General features: G+C 37.7%; 1 protein-coding gene across 2 annotated transcripts in view; it reads right to left on the bottom strand.

Moving 5' to 3' along the window:
* Positions 1-19,413, bottom strand: part of PREX2 (phosphatidylinositol-3,4,5-trisphosphate dependent Rac exchange factor 2) — a 148,355-nt gene that overhangs the window by 16,355 nt on the left and 112,587 nt on the right. For both annotated transcript variants that reach the window (XR_012086917.2, XM_020812432.3), the window contains exons 26-34: positions 18,881-19,060; positions 17,187-17,281; positions 15,890-15,972; positions 13,819-13,909; positions 9,771-9,899; positions 9,023-9,064; positions 8,256-8,473; positions 2,743-2,845; positions 2,229-2,372 (exon numbers count right to left, since the gene is read on the bottom strand). Coding sequence is in view for 1 of the 2 variants with exons in the window: in XM_020812432.3 (XP_020668091.3) it covers positions 2,229-2,372; positions 2,743-2,845; positions 8,256-8,473; positions 9,023-9,064; positions 9,771-9,899; positions 13,819-13,909; positions 15,890-15,972; positions 17,187-17,281; positions 18,881-19,060 (1,085 nt within the window). In the remaining variant the exon portion in view is untranslated. The remainder of the gene's footprint in view (positions 1-2,228; positions 2,373-2,742; positions 2,846-8,255; positions 8,474-9,022; positions 9,065-9,770; positions 9,900-13,818; positions 13,910-15,889; positions 15,973-17,186; positions 17,282-18,880; positions 19,061-19,413) is intronic.

The raw sequence follows: 19,413 nt of genomic DNA, 5'->3' as shown, positions 1-19,413 counted from the left end.
CACCATCACATCCCTGATATCACTAAGATGCTGCATCACTTTAAAAAAAAGAAAAGAAAACTAATATTTTCTTTGGTTAGTCTGAAGGCTGAAAATGGACCAAACCAGAGTGATCCTACCTACCTACACCACCAAAAAAAATACAAGCTCCTGATAAGGTCTCAAAAAGGTGTGAGAAGGGCTGTTCTGGGGGTGGTTTGGTTTGTTCCAGTGATTCTGCTGTGTGACTGCCAGAAAAAAAGTGAATCAAACTGTCCCTGCAGCAGACTAAACAGCAGGACAAATAATTACTGATTGTGACTAGCACTAAAATGGAATATTAGTTTTATATCCAATGAGCATTGTAATTACAGCTATAACAGTTTCTTTAGAATTGGCAACATTTGCTACACTTCCAATGGGCAAAGCAATTGTAAGTGGGACTGCAGAGAAATGGAATAATAGATTGGCAGCAATGCCATCTCACAGAGACAAAGGCAGAATGTGTGTCACAGCAGGGAATGGCTTTGTCAGAGTTTTTAAATATTCACAATCCCCCTAATCACATTGGACAGCAATGAGTGGAAGACTACCTATCAGCTATGAAGTTGGCATAGCAAATAAGCCTGGATCAAGCTTCTTTGAAGAACCAAAGAAGTTTTGGAATCAAGACGGACTCTTCTGTACAAATTCACTCTTTACCTCCTCCCCACTCCCAATCCTACATTTGGAGCTTTCCAAGAAGAAGTAATTTCCCTTTCTACCCAGCCGTAGCAGGGGTGTCTTCTCTGGCAGAGCTCCTATTCCAGTGGCACCCGTCTGGCAGTAGAACACAAACAACACAAAACTCTAACCAATCACTCCAGCAAACATGAGGGAGTGGTACAATTATGCGAGAACCATGTACAGAACTGTAACGTTAACTCTTGAGCCCGCCACTAGTAATTTAACAAGAATGTATGCAAATCTGGAACTAATAAAATAAGAATATATTAAATGAATAATATCACTATAACGCTTAAGTGGGAATGTGATAGCTGACACTTGAGAGAACGAACATATTAATTAAAAGATATTTCAGTTAGGTACAATGTCACTTTGATAATAAATATAAGTATAAAGTTCAGAAGCCCTAGGGAACAATTTAAAATGAACCCAATAAACAAGATTTTGTTCAAAACAGCTTGTGGGTTCACAGCCATGACTGTAGGCTGAATAGTAATTACAGAAGAAATTATTTAAATTACTAGTCAATGAATAATGCATTCAATGCACAATCCACTTGAGTGTTTCTAGAATCCTTAGATTTGCTTCTGCATAATTAAGGTAATTAAGAGCAGGGGTCAAATTATCAGCACAAACCCCTATATTAATTAATAACTGATGTGTGACAATAAATTACAGAGGAGATGTAAAAAGTCATGCCAACAAGAAACAGGTGCCCAAGGGTCAGTATAAAGAGCCTCTGCTATTTATATTTAAATAAAAGTTAAAACAACAACAACAGAACAAATAATGATTTCAAATCTAGCTGTAGTCACAGACTTAGACAGGAATGTCCATAATTGTACAAACTGAATCTAGCTAGTTCAGTGGATATGGATAATGATCCCACTGGCTGAAATTCTGTTGCATATCTATGCAGCCAGAAGTAAATGGTGTAACATTCTCTCACGTCCAGATGGCAATTAAGTGATGGCAATTAACAGCTGCCACTGCAATTCTGCAACTGCAGTTACCTGCTGGCTTGGCCTGTGCTCAAGAATTGCAACAAGTACTTTCCAATTGTCAACTATGCCATTTGCCTCCAATCCTCATTTAAAAAGCTACCACATTTTAGCCAGTGTATACAGACATACAAAGATTTTGAGACTCATCCATATCAATTACTGGATTTGAGCATTTACATTAATTTTTTCCTTTACATTTTGGCTTTTCTGCGGAGTGTGCATCCGATGAATACAAATTGGTAAAACAGTATCTAAAAATATATTACAATTGAATTTAAATTTAAAAGCTATTAAAATTAGACATATTTCATTAAATTCACATCAAGCTCTCATGTTGCACTTTCTGTAACATGTGATGTAGGTGAATGGAAGATTAAGTACATTTACAGAATTAGTACATGAGCATCACATGTGGCTTCCTAACAAAATATATTCAAAAACATAGACAAGGCTAAAGATACTGCTAGTTATGCTTTATTCTTCTTAAGTACTAAAATAATTTTAGAATAAATACTTTACCTTGTGCAAACAGGACTGGATAAATTTTAAAACCTCCACCATTCTGCAGCCTTTGAGGAAGTTGTTCAAAATTGTAACTATCAAGATAAAAGTAAACTTTCAGAGCTTGACGACTTCCTTCTGCTTGATAAGTAATTGGCATATCTAAAAATAATAATAGAAATAATAACATGTTATCTAAGACCAGTATTTTTGCTGCAAGTATCATAAATGAGAAAAAGAGAAAAGGAGAAAGCCATTGCGATGTACTGCTTAGAGCAGTGATTCCAAACTTTGGGTGGCCCCCTACCCCCTGGACATAACCCACTTCTGAATGAGAGTGCTCAACTGCTTCCAAGCAATGGTTAGGAAACTGGAAATGTATTAAGCCTTATTGCTGCCAACAGTGTCTTCAAGAAATATAAAATCCCCAATAGTTCCTTGTATGCTATGCCTAGTTGCTTACATAGGAGGTAAATGAGAAAAAAATTAAGTTAAAAATTGAAGTAACCAAAATACACTTTACAGTACTCACTTGCAACCAGAGGCTTTTGTTCAGATTGTTTAAAATAAAATGTAACTTTCTCCAGGTCAAATAATGCAACCAATGTATCTTCTAGCATAGCTTGTTCATCCATCTGAAAAATATATATACGTATATATATATACACCAATTTGCTTTAAACTGAAATATATGATTATATTAAGTGCAGATGGTCACATCCTGTTTCAACTAATTAGCAACTGAAATTATTCGGTTTGTATCAAATTTCAATTCTATCTCCTATCAAAAGAAGATTATTAGCAACGGTGAAATACACTGAACATAGTAAATTCATTTACTGTTTCCCATGTTGACTCTGGCATTTAATCACAGAGAGCTGTAGTCATTGTTCATGCAAATGAGTACACTTGGAAATGCTGTTTAGAACTTTGAAAATGTGTATCTGCATTATTGTGGCTAATATCTCAATATATTTTATTTCATCTTTGTTAAAAATGGAACCATTCACTTGGAACCATACTTTACCATAGGGTAAGGATGCACAGCAGGTACAATATAAGTCAAAGAATCTGATTCTGAGTGATTATATTTCTGGTGCTTTCCTTTTCTTATAACCAAGCAGCATACCGAATAGAAATGATATTTTCTCAAACAACACAGACTGGATCCCAGAACAGTTTCTCTGAAAATGATGACTTAGTGATTTTCTTTTTTCTCTACTGTTTAAAGTTTAAACGTATTTTCTGTTAACACAACTGACAAAGAAGAACTGACAAGAGAAGCCTAACTACTATTAACAGAGCAGCACTACATCACTTTTAATGTCACTTTTATTGATTTTTAAATTAGCCATTAAACTTTCAATATCCTCTGGCCCAATTAACTTCAGTCCAAACCCATCTCCTTCTTAAAAGTTCCAGAGAGAATAACAACCCTCAGCTCTCGCTTAGTATGCAGTACAAAAGTCAGGAATAACACTAAATACTATTATGTGTATTGGATAAACCTGCAGACTGTGTACCTGAATTTTCCAGGTATTAGACAATTAACCTAGTAAAAGAGATATTTCAGCTGCATGCAGATTTTACAGTTTGCTCATGTGGGTGCTTATAACTAAACTTTCCTCCAAAATCTGTCCTTTAAAGTATTCAGTGCTATACTCTAATTTCCTCTTGATAATTCAAAGTCCCGTTCCCTATTATACTGGCTGCTAACTCACTCAGATAAGATTCTAGTTGTGTTAAGAATTATTGGAATGCTCTGAAATATAGAAATGTAAAATGCTCTGTAAAAAGTCTTTTTCATCAGTTTCATTCATGATAAAGGAGGAGAAGGAGGAGAAACATCTTAACTATGAATTTTGAGAGTTTAACCATCAGGACTATCAGGACTGTCTTATTCCTGAAATTTATCAGGAGTCATCTGTTCTTCCGCACGTTGCCCCTTTTACACAAGTTCTTCATTTGATAATAAAACTCTTGCTGCCTCCAGCCCTATCTCTGTCATATCTGTCATTCAGGTCAGTTATCAGTCCAGTGTGTGATTTAATTCCTCAGGAATCTCTTTCTGTGCTGTGAGCTGAGTCAACATTTTATCAAGCAGAGATACATATTTTTTTTGCAACAGATCAGTTGTCAGTGCTCTAATTGTAGTCCGTTCACATTTCTGTATCTCTAGAGCGTCTAAATAATTCTGTTCCTGATAGTAACACTGCATTATCTTCATCCTCTATTTTGGCACCAAAATATCACAGCCTAATAAGCTGCTCTGTCCCCCTTATTTTTAAATTAATTTAAGCAAAGCCCACTTTTCTACCGATACAACTGATTTAGCAAGAAAGTCTAACTAATTGAAAAGGAGCACTGGTTCACTTTATACATTCACATTAACTCTTTTGATTTCTAAAAGCAAAGAAGAATCTTATGGCATCTCAAAGATTTGGCTGTGGCTTATAAAAGATTGTGCCTTAATCATTTCTTTGGGATGCTACAAAGCTATTTTTGCTACAACAGACTAGCCCTATTATATCTTTGGAAATGAACATATTGTATGTAATCTCTTCACAGCGAGAAGCATTAAAAATGAATAGAGAACATTTTGTCGTTGATATGTGCAATGGGCCCTCAATCTGTTGTCCACTAATGGACATGCTCCACTTGCATGGGATCTTCCAGGGTTCATTCTCTAAAGTTCATAGGTGCACTCAGAAATGCTAGTAGCATATGACTAAAAGCTCATTAACAGGGTGACTAACAGAGGTGTTTTGTGTGAGGTTGGAAGAAAAGACAAGAGAGATTATATTTGTTGGCTTAAGTGAGACTGTATGTTCTTGCTGTTTGTATGATTGCAGCCACGAGATCTGCTCCAAGCACATGGTGCTGGGGAGGAGTTACAGATGAGTGGAAATGTGCTGATAAGACATCGATCACTGATTTCAGGGGGAACAGAAGGCAGCTGGCCATCTCTAGTTACACTCATGACTAGAGTGAATAAACACAGGTGTTTGACAGAGGACTTCCACAGTGCTGTGTCACTGTCTGCCTAGGACAAGAAACATGAATAGACATTAAAGGAGCAGCTGTAGCAACCTGCAAATCTTTCACATGCTTGCCTTCCTCCTGAGCATATAGGGTGCTGCAAGTGCAAGCCGGTAGTCCTATTAGAAGAGAGGTTAGAGCACCTTGAAGCCTTTATCGCCACAATTCAGCTCATGAGGGAAAATGAAGCATTTCTGGATAATGTTGAAGGAGCATTGACAAATGTGGAAAAAGCTTTGGGATTTGGGTGGTCAGATTTGCTTTATTTTCCACTGATTATACAACATACAAATCAGAGTCCTGTCCCCCATCCATAGTTTTTTCCTCTGCTTCTGGGGCTTCTACTTTTTTGACAGCAAATGCATTCACATCAGTTCAGATGGTGTAACTGCATGTGCTGATGCAGAAAGCATATGTCATTACCAAACACTGAAGAGGGAGCAAGTCTTAAAATAATAAATAGAGAAGAGGGTATTTTAAATTGCTTTTATTCTGTTTTTAAAGTGAGACCTTTAGTCCATCCATAAGAAAACACAATTTTCCTTCAAATTCATTGTTTTCCTCTACCCTTCCCACTCTATTTCTTTGCTTTTTAAAAGGCTTAGTGCTGTTGTTTTAGGGCACCTAGGAAACCAAAGAGGAAAAAGAGCAAGGAATCTGCAGAGCGTGAGAGGGAAATGGCTTATGAGCAGTTCTTTGCAGCCTATTAAGGTAGTTGTGCCTCCTATAAATCTGAACAACTTCAGAAGAGTTACTTAAACAAGGTTCAAATGAGGGTGATTGCTAATTTCTTCCTCTTTTCTACTGACTCCTGTGTGCCTGGCTAAAGCAAATTCACCCATGGAAACATGGACTTCACAGCAGATCTATTTGCATTTTTTCTTGCTGTGTAGTCACAGCCCAAGTCCACTCTTCTGGAAGAGCAACAGAGCAGAAATGCTTCTGGGAAGAAAGAAGAGTGGCAGGTGGAGAAGGTAAGAGCATTTGTCACATTTTGTCAGGAATGTGACAAAAAGAAGTTGAACTATCAGGAAGCACATTGAACCTCTGGAGCTATAAAATCAATAAAAGATATTGCCCATTGACAGTGATTATGGCTTGCTAGAACAGGTTGTGGGAAAAGGTATGTTTAAGAAATCTGTCCAACAGCTTGCCATTTAATTAAACCTTATTTCCAAGTTAGTTATGCCAGAAGAGTCAAATTGAGTAAGACAGAAAACCAGCATTCTGTTAATATAATAGCCAACCAGTTGCTTACAAACAAAAGCAGGCATATTCCCCACAACCAATACACAAAAACATTGATATACAGGACATCTCCCTCCCTGCTGCTGCAAGTTGTCGAAATCCAGTGGATCTATAAGCTTTTGATAAAGGACTATCCAAAGTCTGTCCTCTTTACCACCATCACATATACAGAAAGTGAAGGACTAAACTGGTTGTACTTTTATTACTATACAATGAACCAACTATGATACTGAACAGAAAGGACAGTAAGTGAAAGCTAGCAGTTCCTGTAGTATGCTGGTGTATTTCGGAGTTTACAGATGGTGGCAACATGTTCTAGGAATCAATAAGCAATCAGTAAGTACAGAAGAAGCAGGTGAGAAGAGAGGGCAAATGGATATGAAGTGAACCACTACCCTCTTAACATTTATTTGCACAGTTTTATTGCAGTTTCAAGAGAATATGCTTACTAAAAATAATTTAACATATGCTAGGAGTTAGGGCAGTAGTCAATTATAAAAGGGAATAATTTCATGTTACAAGCTAGTGCATTTAGGAGTGCTGTAATGCCCACAGCACTGCTCCAAATACAGCTGCTTCAAAGGGGAGGCATTCAGGGTACAGAAAGTGCACTGCCTGTCATTTCCACATTGTGAACTGCCCCAACATTCTGAGCCTTACAATTTCTCATGAATATTTGGGTGCTGAAGGCCCAAACTGAACCTGAAAATAGAACAATGGAGAATGAGGTTTGTGGACAGGAGAGACAGACAACTGAGATCAAAAGAGAGAAATCACAGAGGGCAAAAATTCACAGTATTTAGAGAAGTGGTAACATGAGCTGGTGGGAAAAAAGTAAAGAAATGCTAGAAAGCCTGAGCATGGCCAAATGTGGCTAGAGGAAATGAGTGGAACTGCTACTGTTTCAAAAAGCAGGACACGTAAGACATAATGGCCAAAATCCTATTGCTTAACGTAAACCAAATTGCAACTCAGTCTGTTCCTCCCTGGTAAACAAAGCATTCCCATGGCAATTATTCAGGTGCACATGTGCATGTATCAAACCAGGATGCACACATGCCCTGAAGGCTCACAGCAGGGACAGTTTCTTTACCAGGAAGGAAAAGTAATAACTTGGGTCACACTAGACAATAGGGTTTTAGCCAATAAAAAGGTAAAGGTTCCCCTTAACATTTAGTCCAGTTGTGTCTGACTCCGGATCCAACCCTGTGGGTAACAGAAACATTGAGGTGAAAAAAAGCATAAGCCATGGAGAAAGCATGAATGGGGACAAAAACATATATAAAGACTCTAGACAGGAACAGCTATGCAGTTTAATGGAATGGCACTGTTATGGTATAGCTATTAGAGCTTAGAGATGTTCTATCTGTAAGTTTCAACACTGATCAGCTGTGGCTTTTATTGTTAGCCCAAACTTTTGCCTTGGCAACCCCTAAGGAAGAAAAACAAGAGTAGGTGAAGGAAGTATTTTATATATTGCTATGAACTAACAGGCAAGTCTCAGCTTCCAAAAGAAACTAAAAGTTATTAATTCAAGTCAGAAAAGTAATGCATCAGATCCTTTGCATTGTTAGCCAACATGTTTTTAATTGGTCAGTTTCCTAGAGAAACTGTAATATGGAGTATCTGAATTAAACTCAGCAAGTTCTCACACATTTAGAAAACTCTCATCCTTTTTAACAAAGGTTGATTCTATTTAGGAAACAGGACAGTAAGAATATTGCACAGAGTGAAACAAGCATGCACAGAAATTCTCACCATGTTGGGTGACAAGAGGGACTGGAAATAAAGGAGGACACCTGCATCAGAAATCTGTTCCAACCATCTTCTGCTGGCCTCTTGAGTCTCTATTTCACACTCCTTGCTGTTATCAAACATCTGATTTAAAGCAGCCATTAACTGCTCTGAAAAAGCACAAACTGTAGCCACTAGACTCTGGCAGAAGACCATGTCTCGCCTAAGTTGTATCTCACTATCTGTGAAAGGCATAACAAAGGAGAAAAACAGATAAGGTCAGTAAGCTTGATTGTAAAATACGTACACAAGGATCTGTGGCTTACTCACATTTCTGCATTATCTTATTCCTACAATTTGCATTGCAATCACAGACATGCCTGTTCAGAAATTATTCCCTTTAAGTTTAATATGGCTTACTCAGAGGTATGGGATGAAGCATTAGTTTACAATGTATTTCATGTACGTATCTTACAAAGCTGATTCAATATTTTATAAAGGCTTTTTCAGGTCTCCACATTCCTTCTCTTTAAACTGCTTTTTTGCTGTCCTTTTTTACAATTTATCTTGTCATACCTAGGATTCCCCTCATATACTATATTCCTTGACATTGCCTCATATCAGACAGTTGAGAGGAATCACATTCAATGAATGCAGTTCACTGGATTCTGGTCAGTCAATTCCTACACTGCATTTTCTTCCATGTTTAACGATTTCATAATAATGTAAGATGGAAAATGTATGGAGCACTCAACTACTCTGAATAATACTGAAGTTGATGTTAAAATTACCTGTATATTGTAGAAGAGCCAAAAGGATCCTTGCTTTTGTCTCTGAAAAAAAATATAGCTTATTATTTGGATTCAGATTCAATTTTTATTTTTGCATCTTTCCCCACTGGCTTCAACAGCTATTTTCTAATCAACGTCAACACCAGTCTTCTAATTTATACTTTTATGGGGATTCATGTCCACGGATTCATTAAATCTCAATCTACATGTTCAATAATAAAGCATCAATATGTACTATTTGTTGATTAACCAAACAACCGTATAAGTTAAGTATCTGGCTATGGAGCCAGAGGTTGAGAGTTCAGTTCCCCCACTGTGCATCCCAGAAGGGGCAGCCTATGTGGCCTTGGGCTAGCTACACAGTCCCTGGGAATGACAAATCACTTCTAAGTATTCTCTATCTCTATTTTTAATAAACAAATAAATACTTCACTCTTCACTACTGGCCTGTTCTAGTTTCCATTTTAAACATCTGCCTGGAGTTCAGTAGGAACAGAATTTCAACAAGGTAGATGCAAATAGCACTGCAGAAACTCAGTCCACTTATATAGTTACATAAAGACAGGAGGAACTTCTCAACTATAGCTTGGATCATTCTGGAAGAAAATAAAAAATTTCACTGACCTAACAACTACGACAATAAGAAATATGCTGTACTTTCAAAATCTCTATTACTCCCCACAAACTTCTTTACATTCTGTGAACTCTACCTCAGAACAAGGCTACTTATTACATAGGGGTTACCAACCTTCAGTGAATTTCTTGATGTTTTGGGAAAGGTTTCGTACACTATTGGGAAGATTCCAAGGGTCCTGCTTGATGTGAAGTCTCAGTCGCTTTGGACAGCTGAGTTTAAGTTCAACTTCCTGCAGAAACTCTAGTCAAAAGCAAAATTACTTATTTAGTTTATAATGATACAATTTATTCTATGAGTTTTTGTGATCTCACAGTGCAATCTTAACCCCATATCCACTGACTGAAGGACAAAGCAATGTAAAGGAATTTTAAAAATACTGTAGTGAAAATTCACTTCTCTGTTTTTTCTCGGCCAACATGTTTTGGTTTTATCATGGCCAACATGCCCTGACTTTGTGCATTACTGAAGATTTATAATTCCTTCATTCTTGACTCTATTTAATCAGACATAAATGCTACAATTCATAACGTAAATCTTTATCTTTTCTAGTTGACAATTAATGTAAGAACTGCAATTAATGCATTTCTAGGGGGAAAACTGTTCAGAAATGTAATGTGTTACACTATTCATAAAAATATTAGTAACACTTACAAATATATCCAGAGACATTATAAGCCAATTGGTTCAGATATACCTATACAGAAATACTCATGTCATTTCTAGTTCAGATACAAGACCCAAGCCATGTCAGAGTCAGCATGGTATATTTCCTCTGTCTTCTTCTTTGATATAGCAATTATTTCATTGTTTGAAAACAACTGAACAAAACCATATGAATTTAACTATCCAGTCCCTATCAACACACTATACACAAACAAGATACCTGATTTCCATGTGGAAAAAGTGATATGGGGGTGAGAGGGACCAGTCACTCTTCACTAACTCCACAGATAACAACCAAGTAACAACTGAAAAAGACTACAGTTACTCTCTAACTCAGAACTGCAAACAGCATTTTGCACTGTACTCCTAAGTCTACCTTGGAAGCAAATTATGGCTTGCTTGTACAAAACGTGTTTTTCCTGATATGGACAAATTATATATGTGTCAAATTATATCATTACTAATACTGATACTGTACTATTTAGTACCCAGCTTCCAGAATGGCTTACACTATAAAATTATAGTAGGATAAAAGCCATGACTGACTATTTTTGAATTGAATTTATTTATTACGGTCGAGTGACCAGCTCATAAAACATATTTATGGCTTAAATATAAAAAATGCACTTTAAAAATATACAACCAATTCATAAAACATATTATGTGGCTAAAATACAGTATATAAAATATGGTTTCAAAATGTACAGTCAGTTCATAAAACATATTATGTGGTTAAAATATAAAATATGCAATTAAAAAGTGTACAGCCAGTTCATAAAAGATATTATATGGTTAAAATATACAAATCGTAATTTGAAAACTGTACAACAAATAATTGTGTACTGGTTGTAAAATATGGGGAGAATCAAATACCGCATGTTAATAGCTATCCTTTGAACCATTGGATCGTCTAGGGCAAACTGGTTTGGACAGGGTCTTTGGGTTATAGGGAGTCATTCCTACATATTTTTAAAGATCTGCAAAATTTTTCCTCCCTTCGGTTGAGACCACAACATAAACCACCCTCATGCTAAAACCAGTCAACCTGTGAACTCAGGAGACTACAAGGGAGCGCTGTACCATTGCTGCTGCACAAAATTTGCTGCAGAGCATGTAATAAGGGAGTCTTGATCGGAAAGAAGTAGCTTGATGTAAAATTCATCAGGTCTCCTTGGATATCTGAGAATGATTGGGCTCAGGAGGTTGGTGCGCAGATCTCTATAGAAAAGACAGTACAATAAGATATGACCTACAGTTTCCACTTGGCCATCATTACATGGACACAGCAATCCAAGATATATGTTGAAATCTTCCCTCCATGAGCTTAGAGGGCAAAACATTGTCTCGCTAATGTGAAGGCTCTTCTGGTCTTTGTTGACATTCTGCTCGTCAAATATGAAGATACTATAAAGGCATTATTAGTAACAACACTGTATTTGCCTGACTGGCTCACATGCTCTTGAAGTTCTATGTCCCAGGTTCTTTGTTTTAGTGCTGCTTTAGCACTGACATGCCCTATCACCAAAAGAACATTGGTGGAAAAGCCCATTTGTCTTATTTATTTTGTAAGTTGCAGTTTCCATTCTGATTGAAAGGAGTCAAAAAGTGACATATGTGTGAGGCCTTCTGAAGAGAAGAGAAGCTTTAGCTAGTAATTAAACATGTGGACTTTGGCACGTGCTCTTATGGCGATTAGGCCAGCCTTCAAACGAAGGGCTACATTAGGTGTACAGGGGGGTACAGTCAGAATAGATCTCAAAAAATTGGCTTGAACTACCTCAAGACGATATAGGTCAGGTAAAGCAAACAACTGGCACCCGTAGAGCATTTGAGCAACAACTTTAGCCTTGAAAACCTGAACGGCTGAGGGGATGTGGTGACCCCCTTTGATGTGAAAAAATCTTGTTAATGCCACTGCACTTTTATGAGCATTCAGTGCTGCATGCTTTATGTGGGTGCCCAGGGATCCGAGGCATGAAAGATTATGCCCAAGTATTTGTAGCTGGAAACCTGCTCTATGTGATGACCACTGACAGCCCAATTGTGCTTTACTCTTCTTCTACTAATCATGAGAACTTTGGTCTTCTGGTAATTAATCACTAAGTGCTCTCAATTACAGTAGGAAGAAAGCCCCCTCAAGAGTCTTCTCAGTCCCACACATGTTAATGAGAGTAGAAAAGCATCATCTGCATAAAGCAGCATTGATACATAAGTGCAGCTTGGGGGATGAAATTCAGACTTAGATAAATCTTCAACTATGTTGATATAGAAGTTAAACAAGGTGGGAGCCAGTGTACAACCCTGTTTGACCCCATTGAAAACTGGGATTGGATTGGATAGAACTCCAGCCGGATTACAGAGGACTTTCAGGTGGGTATTTTCACACAGTCGTCTCATTAGCAGAAGCATTCATCTGTCTATGTTTGTAGATTCAAATCTGGCCCAAAGTTTAAAATCAATAAAGGCTGCATACAAGGCGCCTCCGTGAAGGGAGGAGTATTTATGAGCTAGATGTTGTAGGATAAAGCCCTGATACAAGGTGGACTTTCCTGGCCTAAATCCTGTCTGCACATCGGTCAATATATTTTCTACTTGAAGCCAGTCCGAAAGTCTCCCCAGTAGATATCTTGCATACATCTTACTGATTGTACTAAGCAGGCTTATCAGACAGTAATTAGCAGGCCACATTTAAATATTGGCACTATAATGGCTAGTCCCCAGTCCTCTGGAATACACATTGTATAATTATTCCAGGAAAATAGGGAGGCCAGGACTGGGGACCACCAGTCCAGGTTGGCCTTCAACAAGTCTACTGGGATATAATCAGCACCAGGGGCTTTACCTGATTTTGTTTGGCAAATTAAGGAGATTTCACCTGTGGATACTGGAAGCCAATTTGGTAAATTTTCGTAAGGTGTAAACGAATCTGAAGCACTCTCAGGATGCATAGCATAAATGCTCTGAAAATACTGTTCCCAGACCATGGGGAGGATGCCGCAGTCAGGTTTGGGGGAGTATTCTCGCGTTGCCCCTGCCACAATCCTCCAGAAGGAGGCTGGGTCCTTAAGTTCGGATGCTAGTATCAGGATTGACAATTTTAAAATAAGAGTATCAGCACCATCTCAAACAAACAAACACAACTCCAGGATAAAAATGGATCAAAAACTTTCTTCATAAATGGTTTGGGAAATAAAATATTTGATGTCAGGCAAGACTTCTCAGTAAGAGACTCCTACAACTAAGGCATCAAAACGGAGAGGACCCACTTCCAAATCACCTCCTACCTAACTTGGAGAGGGTTTCTTCCAAGATGGGAAGATCTGTGAAGATGCTCAGCTATCTGTTACAGTTAATTTTTTTAACTGTTTGTTTGTTTACTGTACAATGTGGCATGCCACTACCCTGGGGGGTTCCCAACACACACAAAAATGTAAAGATAACAACAGAACTATCACCCCAACTACATCACAATAGTATAAAATAGTAAAAATAATACCTTGCAAGTTTCTTCCTGGTGTGAAGAACTTGGTCTGCTCAAAAGCTCTTGCTACTGCTGGTCCTTTCAGAAGACTGATAACTGAATCTACCTGTTGAATTAAAAAGTGAATAATGTATATTTGAAAGAAATGTAATCTTGTATTTGTATTTATTTTAAAATATTTTAGTATCTGTTCAACCCAGACATAAGTAGAACATAAGCAGAACAGGACAGTGGAACCAGTTACCCCAGGAGTTGGTGAGTGTGCCAACACTGGAGGCATTCAAGAAAAAAATTAGATAATCACTTAGCAGATATGCTTTGTATTCCTGCATTGAGCAGGGGATTGGACTTTTCACTTTTCTATGATTTTCTATTATTCTAAGCTGGAAAACTGGTAGAATGAAATAAGAACATAAGTAGAAGGTCATCTGTATGTACTCTGTTGTGACAATTTCAATCCATTTATGTTTGTGTTTACTGTTGCTGTATATGTCTAGCTAATCCCATCAGCTGGTTGCAAAGTAATATGAATAGGTTACTTAAAAGTGGCAACCCAGCGGAAAGAGGCTCAGGATGTCATATCTGTAATAATTCCCAAACTTTAAACCATAGTGTGTGCAGAGCACTGATAAGGATGAGGCTGCTTCATGAGATGATAAATCATCAGCATCTTATTTGGGTTCCTCCCGCTGAAGCAACATCTATACTAGCATTTTTGGCCTCAAAGGGTTATTCTTTTGCACCTTCCCAGTCTTGCAGAAATAAAATGTTGCAAAAAGTAACAAAGCCTTTTAAATCATCCAGATAGCTCTTATAAGACCACTGTGACACATCAGCCTATATAAGGTTACATCTTATTTCAGATTTTTGCTTGACCAGTATCTTCCTAGGTAAAGGTAAAGGTTCCCCTTGACATTTTCAGTCCAGTCGTATCTGACTCTAGGGGGCGGTGCTCATCCCGTTTTTCAAGCCATAGAGCCAGTGCTTGTCTGAAGACAGTTTCTGTTGTCACATGGCCAGCGTGACTAGGAAACGCCATTTTACCTTCCCACCGTGGTGGTACCTATTTAGCTACTCACATTTACATACTTTCGAACTGTGAGGAGCTGGGACAAAGTGACGGGAGCTCACTCTGTCGTGTGGTTTTGATCTTACGACTGCTGGTCTTCTGAGAAAATCTCAGCTAGCAGGGAATCATCCAAGTCATCCAAGGTGCTGTTTTTGGCCATCTCTGCAAAAGAGCTCTTGACTCAACTTTTCTTGTTTCATTTCACCTTGTGTGCTGTGGCTTAACTTTGCCTATCTTAATCAGACCTCTCCTGCCTAGACACGACTGGAAATTACTGGTTTCTCCTGGGAATGTTGAATGCCCACGGAGCAGGTCAGATTTTCTGCTACTCTTTCAGATTGAAAGTAGAGAAATAAGCCTAGATTTAACTTCTGGGGCTAAGGCTTCAGAAGAAAAAGGACAGAAATGGGTCCAGTCTCCTTCTTAAAAGAAGACTTATCGACTGAGTGTGTTCCCCACCTGGTCAAGCAGAATTAGATTCACATCAAGAAAATTGTGTAGGGGGGGGAAACTATTACATTCATCACTTCCCTCTTTCTTAAATATATCTGAGCAGAATACTGCAACCAGGCAAGACTGGGGAAAAGCATAGAAGAGCCCTAGCTAGCAAATTGAGTCTTTTGCCAGCACAGTATACAATATAAAAGCAAGGCATACATTTCTATACAGTGGACCCTTGACTTACAGACGGCTTGACTTACAGACTTTTTGAGTTACAGACTTCTCTGGCCGCAAAATTTAGGTTTGACTTGCAGACTGAGATTTGACTTACAGACCAGAAAAAACCCAAAATGGAACAAAAATGGCCTGTTACGGGATTAATCGGTTTTCAGTGCACTGTAGGTCAATGGAGACTTGACTTACAGACTTTTTGACTTGAGAACCGCCTTCCAATACGGATTAAGTTCTCAAGTCAAGACCCCACTGTACAATATAAAAGCAAGGCATACATTTCTATACCTGTGAGATTGTAATTAGCTCAGTAGACCTGAAGCAACAGAAAACAGTACTTTTTACCTGACCAAAAAGATGCTCCAGACAGCCATGTAGTTTGTCCTGCTTGTCATGAGAGATGCGTATACTTAGAGGGAGTTCATCGCCTATTAAAACAGTATTTGAAATTTTTGCTGACTTAGTTTTTGAAGACTATTCAAACTATAGATCGATAGATAGATTACATTTTTTCAAAGAAAAACTGCCAGCTGGATTCTGAGAGTTGATGGTTGCCAAACAGGTGCATTTTGCTTCTGTTTCTGCAAACCGGTACGGTAGCACTGAAACAATGACCTGATCCCCCTTCTTACACTCATATTCTTTTTTCCTTTCTTGACAGGTTCAAGTTCCCAGTTAATTCATTTTATCCCTAGTCCCAGTTCTTGAAATGTCTGGGCACCACTGGAGGAGCTTGCTGATGATGATTGTTTTGCAGTGCAAAAGAAGACATAACAAAAAAAACAAACCTGGTGTGGTCTTTTTTTGAAAGTGGGACAGGGAGAGAAAAATGCTTGAAAATGGCAACAATTTGCTTCTAAATGTTAAATCGCTGCACAACTGTGCCATGTTTGAGCAGTGGAAACACAAAGTACCCCACCTCAAAGGGTTTTTTTAAGCTTATTAAAATAACAGCTGTAAGGGAGTGGGAATTTGTCATTTACCAATCACAATGAAATGACAGTCACCATTTAATATTCTCCACTCAGAATGCATAAATGCAACAGTTTTAATTTCAGGGAACAAGATTGTTGTAGCAGTTTAAAACCTTGAAATGATTAGATGTTTGGGAAATCCGATCTTCTTACAATGATGATGTTAGTTCATAAGCCACTGTCATGACAACTCAGCAACCAACTCTCTCTCTTTTAAAATCTGTCATCTGCAGCATAATTTAGATCTAGAAGTGGTAGCCTTGTTAAGTCTGTGCTAGCATATCAGGTGAAAACAAAAGCAAAATAAAAAATAAAGAAGACAAAAACATTGTGACACCTTGAAGACTAACTGTAATATTTTACTGTGAGCTTTCGTGGACAAGTCCACTTCCTCAGACAACTGACTCTTACAATCCACCCTTATTTTCTAGTATGAATTTTGGAAAATCACTGAATAAAGTTGGCTATATTTTAACAGATTTACTCTATTTGCATTGCAAATGGAAACTTTTGCAAAACAAAAAAAGCAAAACCTCACCTTATTGGAGCTCTTAAGCAAAGAAAGAATAACATTTATTAAATCCACTTCACTAAAAAAGTGAACAAACCCTTCCAGTCAATAAATCTCATATAAATTAATCTAGAAAACTAAGGGTTTTTAAAATTACCAGAATCCATTTCATCACTGTGGAAGTAAGAACTGCATTGGCTGCTGCAAATACTGGTAAAAGAAGCAATAGAGTTCCTGTTGCTGTTGCAGTCACTAAATAGAAAAAAGAGGAACACAAAAACATGATTAAATAGTGGCTCTTTATACTTTTATCTTTTCTCACCCAGGCACATGTGTGTTAGCGTAAACACACGTTAATTCAGCAGGTCCTGGTGGTAAAGCGACTCACGCAGAGACAATCAGCTTCTTCAGCATCAGACATATATTTACAGCAGTATTTACAGATGTACAGACCAACAGCATAACAGGATGAACTAATCAAGAAGAGAAGGAATACATCTTCTATACACAGTCCACATATATACACTTGTGCATCTGGCTCTATCCAATCAGCACAGATGTTGCATCATCCCTCAGCCAGCCCTCCTGAGTCACTATGACTTAGCACTTTAACATACCTGAACATTATGGCTGCTCATTAAGACATTTGTACTGCTCAGGCCTGTAAATTTTTACTTTGACAATGTGCCCAACACTTTACCAAAGTTATTTGTGTCATTAAATAACTACATGATAAATTTTCTTTATCTTGAGGTAACAGCTCAATACTAGTATAATTTCAAAGCTGTTAGAATAATGTGCAAGACAGTCCAACAGAGTTAAGTGGACATGAGCCCACAGAATAAATGAATCAAATGTACCTGTTTCTTGTTTAGGAATTAATCTGTCAATTTCAATTTCTCTCAGCTACTCATTAGTCCATGTTAAATCCATTACACTCAATTTTCACACCAGTTTGTACTTTGAAAAAGGTTTGCATGAAAATTCATAGGCATTTGCATATCTACACCACCACATACATACACATTTTTTGGTTTGGGAAATTGTTACCACAAAATTTTGAGAAGTACAGTGGTGCCCCACTTGACGACGATAATCCATTCCAGCAAAATTGCTGTAGAGTGAAATCATCGTCAACCGAAAGTAAAAAACCCATTGAAATGCATTAAAACCCGGTTAATGCGTTCCAATGGGCGAAATACCTCATCGTCCAGTGAAGATCCTCCATAGGGCGGCCATTTTCCAATGCCTGTAAAACGAAATGAGGTCAGCAAAACAGCGGGGTGCCATTTTGCACAGTGGGGAGCCATTTTGAAAACCCAACAATCAGCTGTTTTTGATCGTCGTTAAGTGAAAAATCAGTAGGGAACCGATCCGTCGTAAAACGAAAATCGTCCACAGAATCATCGTTTTGCGATCGCAATAGTGATCACAAAAACGTCGTCGTCAAGCGATTTTGTCATATAACGAGGTAATCGTCAAGTGGGGCACCACTGTATCAATGTTCAGATTCACATATTAAGTCATGCAGTGAAACTTTGGTAATTTACTATCAAACCAAATGAAATACCCCCCCCTACACACACACTCCTCTTCTAATAATTCTCTCCTTGAATATGGCCCAAAGTAAAAAACTCAGAAAGGGCAAACTATTTAAAAAATAGAAAAAAATTAATAATTTTCTACCTTACATGGTTCATTTTACTTGACTGATGAATAATATGTCTTATTTTAAAGGTGGACACATGTTAACTGAAAGCCACATGTTTTGTCAATATTAAATGAACGATACACTGACAGAGTGATTCCTTCAGTATCTTCTTATTACCAATGGAGGTAAGAGAGAATTACCTGTATGAGTCCCGGTTGCTAATAGTGTCATGGCCAGAATCTTCTTGCTCATCACCTGTTACACTGAAGCAGACCTTTTTTCCATTGCGTTCTCCCTTTTCATTATCACTGTCTGTTGGTGCTAACGATTCACAGGGTTTATGTTCTGATTTTGGAGAATATGTTATTGAAGAGAGAAGGCTGAAATGGGACAAATTCAGCTAGAATAAATTGGTTGTTTCAAAAGTGCATCATACTAATACAGTATGAAAAAATAAATACTAAAGTAGACATCACAGTCCTAAAAATGCAATAGTCTTCTATAGTACAAAAATCTAAATGTTTCTGATTATACAATATCTAATGAAGCACCATTCTGCCCCAAATATCATGAGCTTAGCCCATGGTAAAGTGATTTAATTAATCAAATTTGAATACGCCACAACACATAACGGATTTGATATGCATTAATGCATTGAATAAAACGAATTATATATATAAAAACTAGACATTTCTACAAGCAAATTAACTGAGATCAGAAAATGATGAAAAAT

The sequence above is a fragment of the Pogona vitticeps genome, chromosome 4 (assembly GCF_051106095.1).
Source record: "Pogona vitticeps strain Pit_001003342236 chromosome 4, PviZW2.1, whole genome shotgun sequence".
NCBI classification, from domain to species: Eukaryota; Metazoa; Chordata; class Lepidosauria; order Squamata; family Agamidae; genus Pogona; species Pogona vitticeps.
The sequence above is the reverse complement of the archived record's forward strand: the minus strand, read 5'-3'. Positions and strand labels throughout refer to the sequence as shown.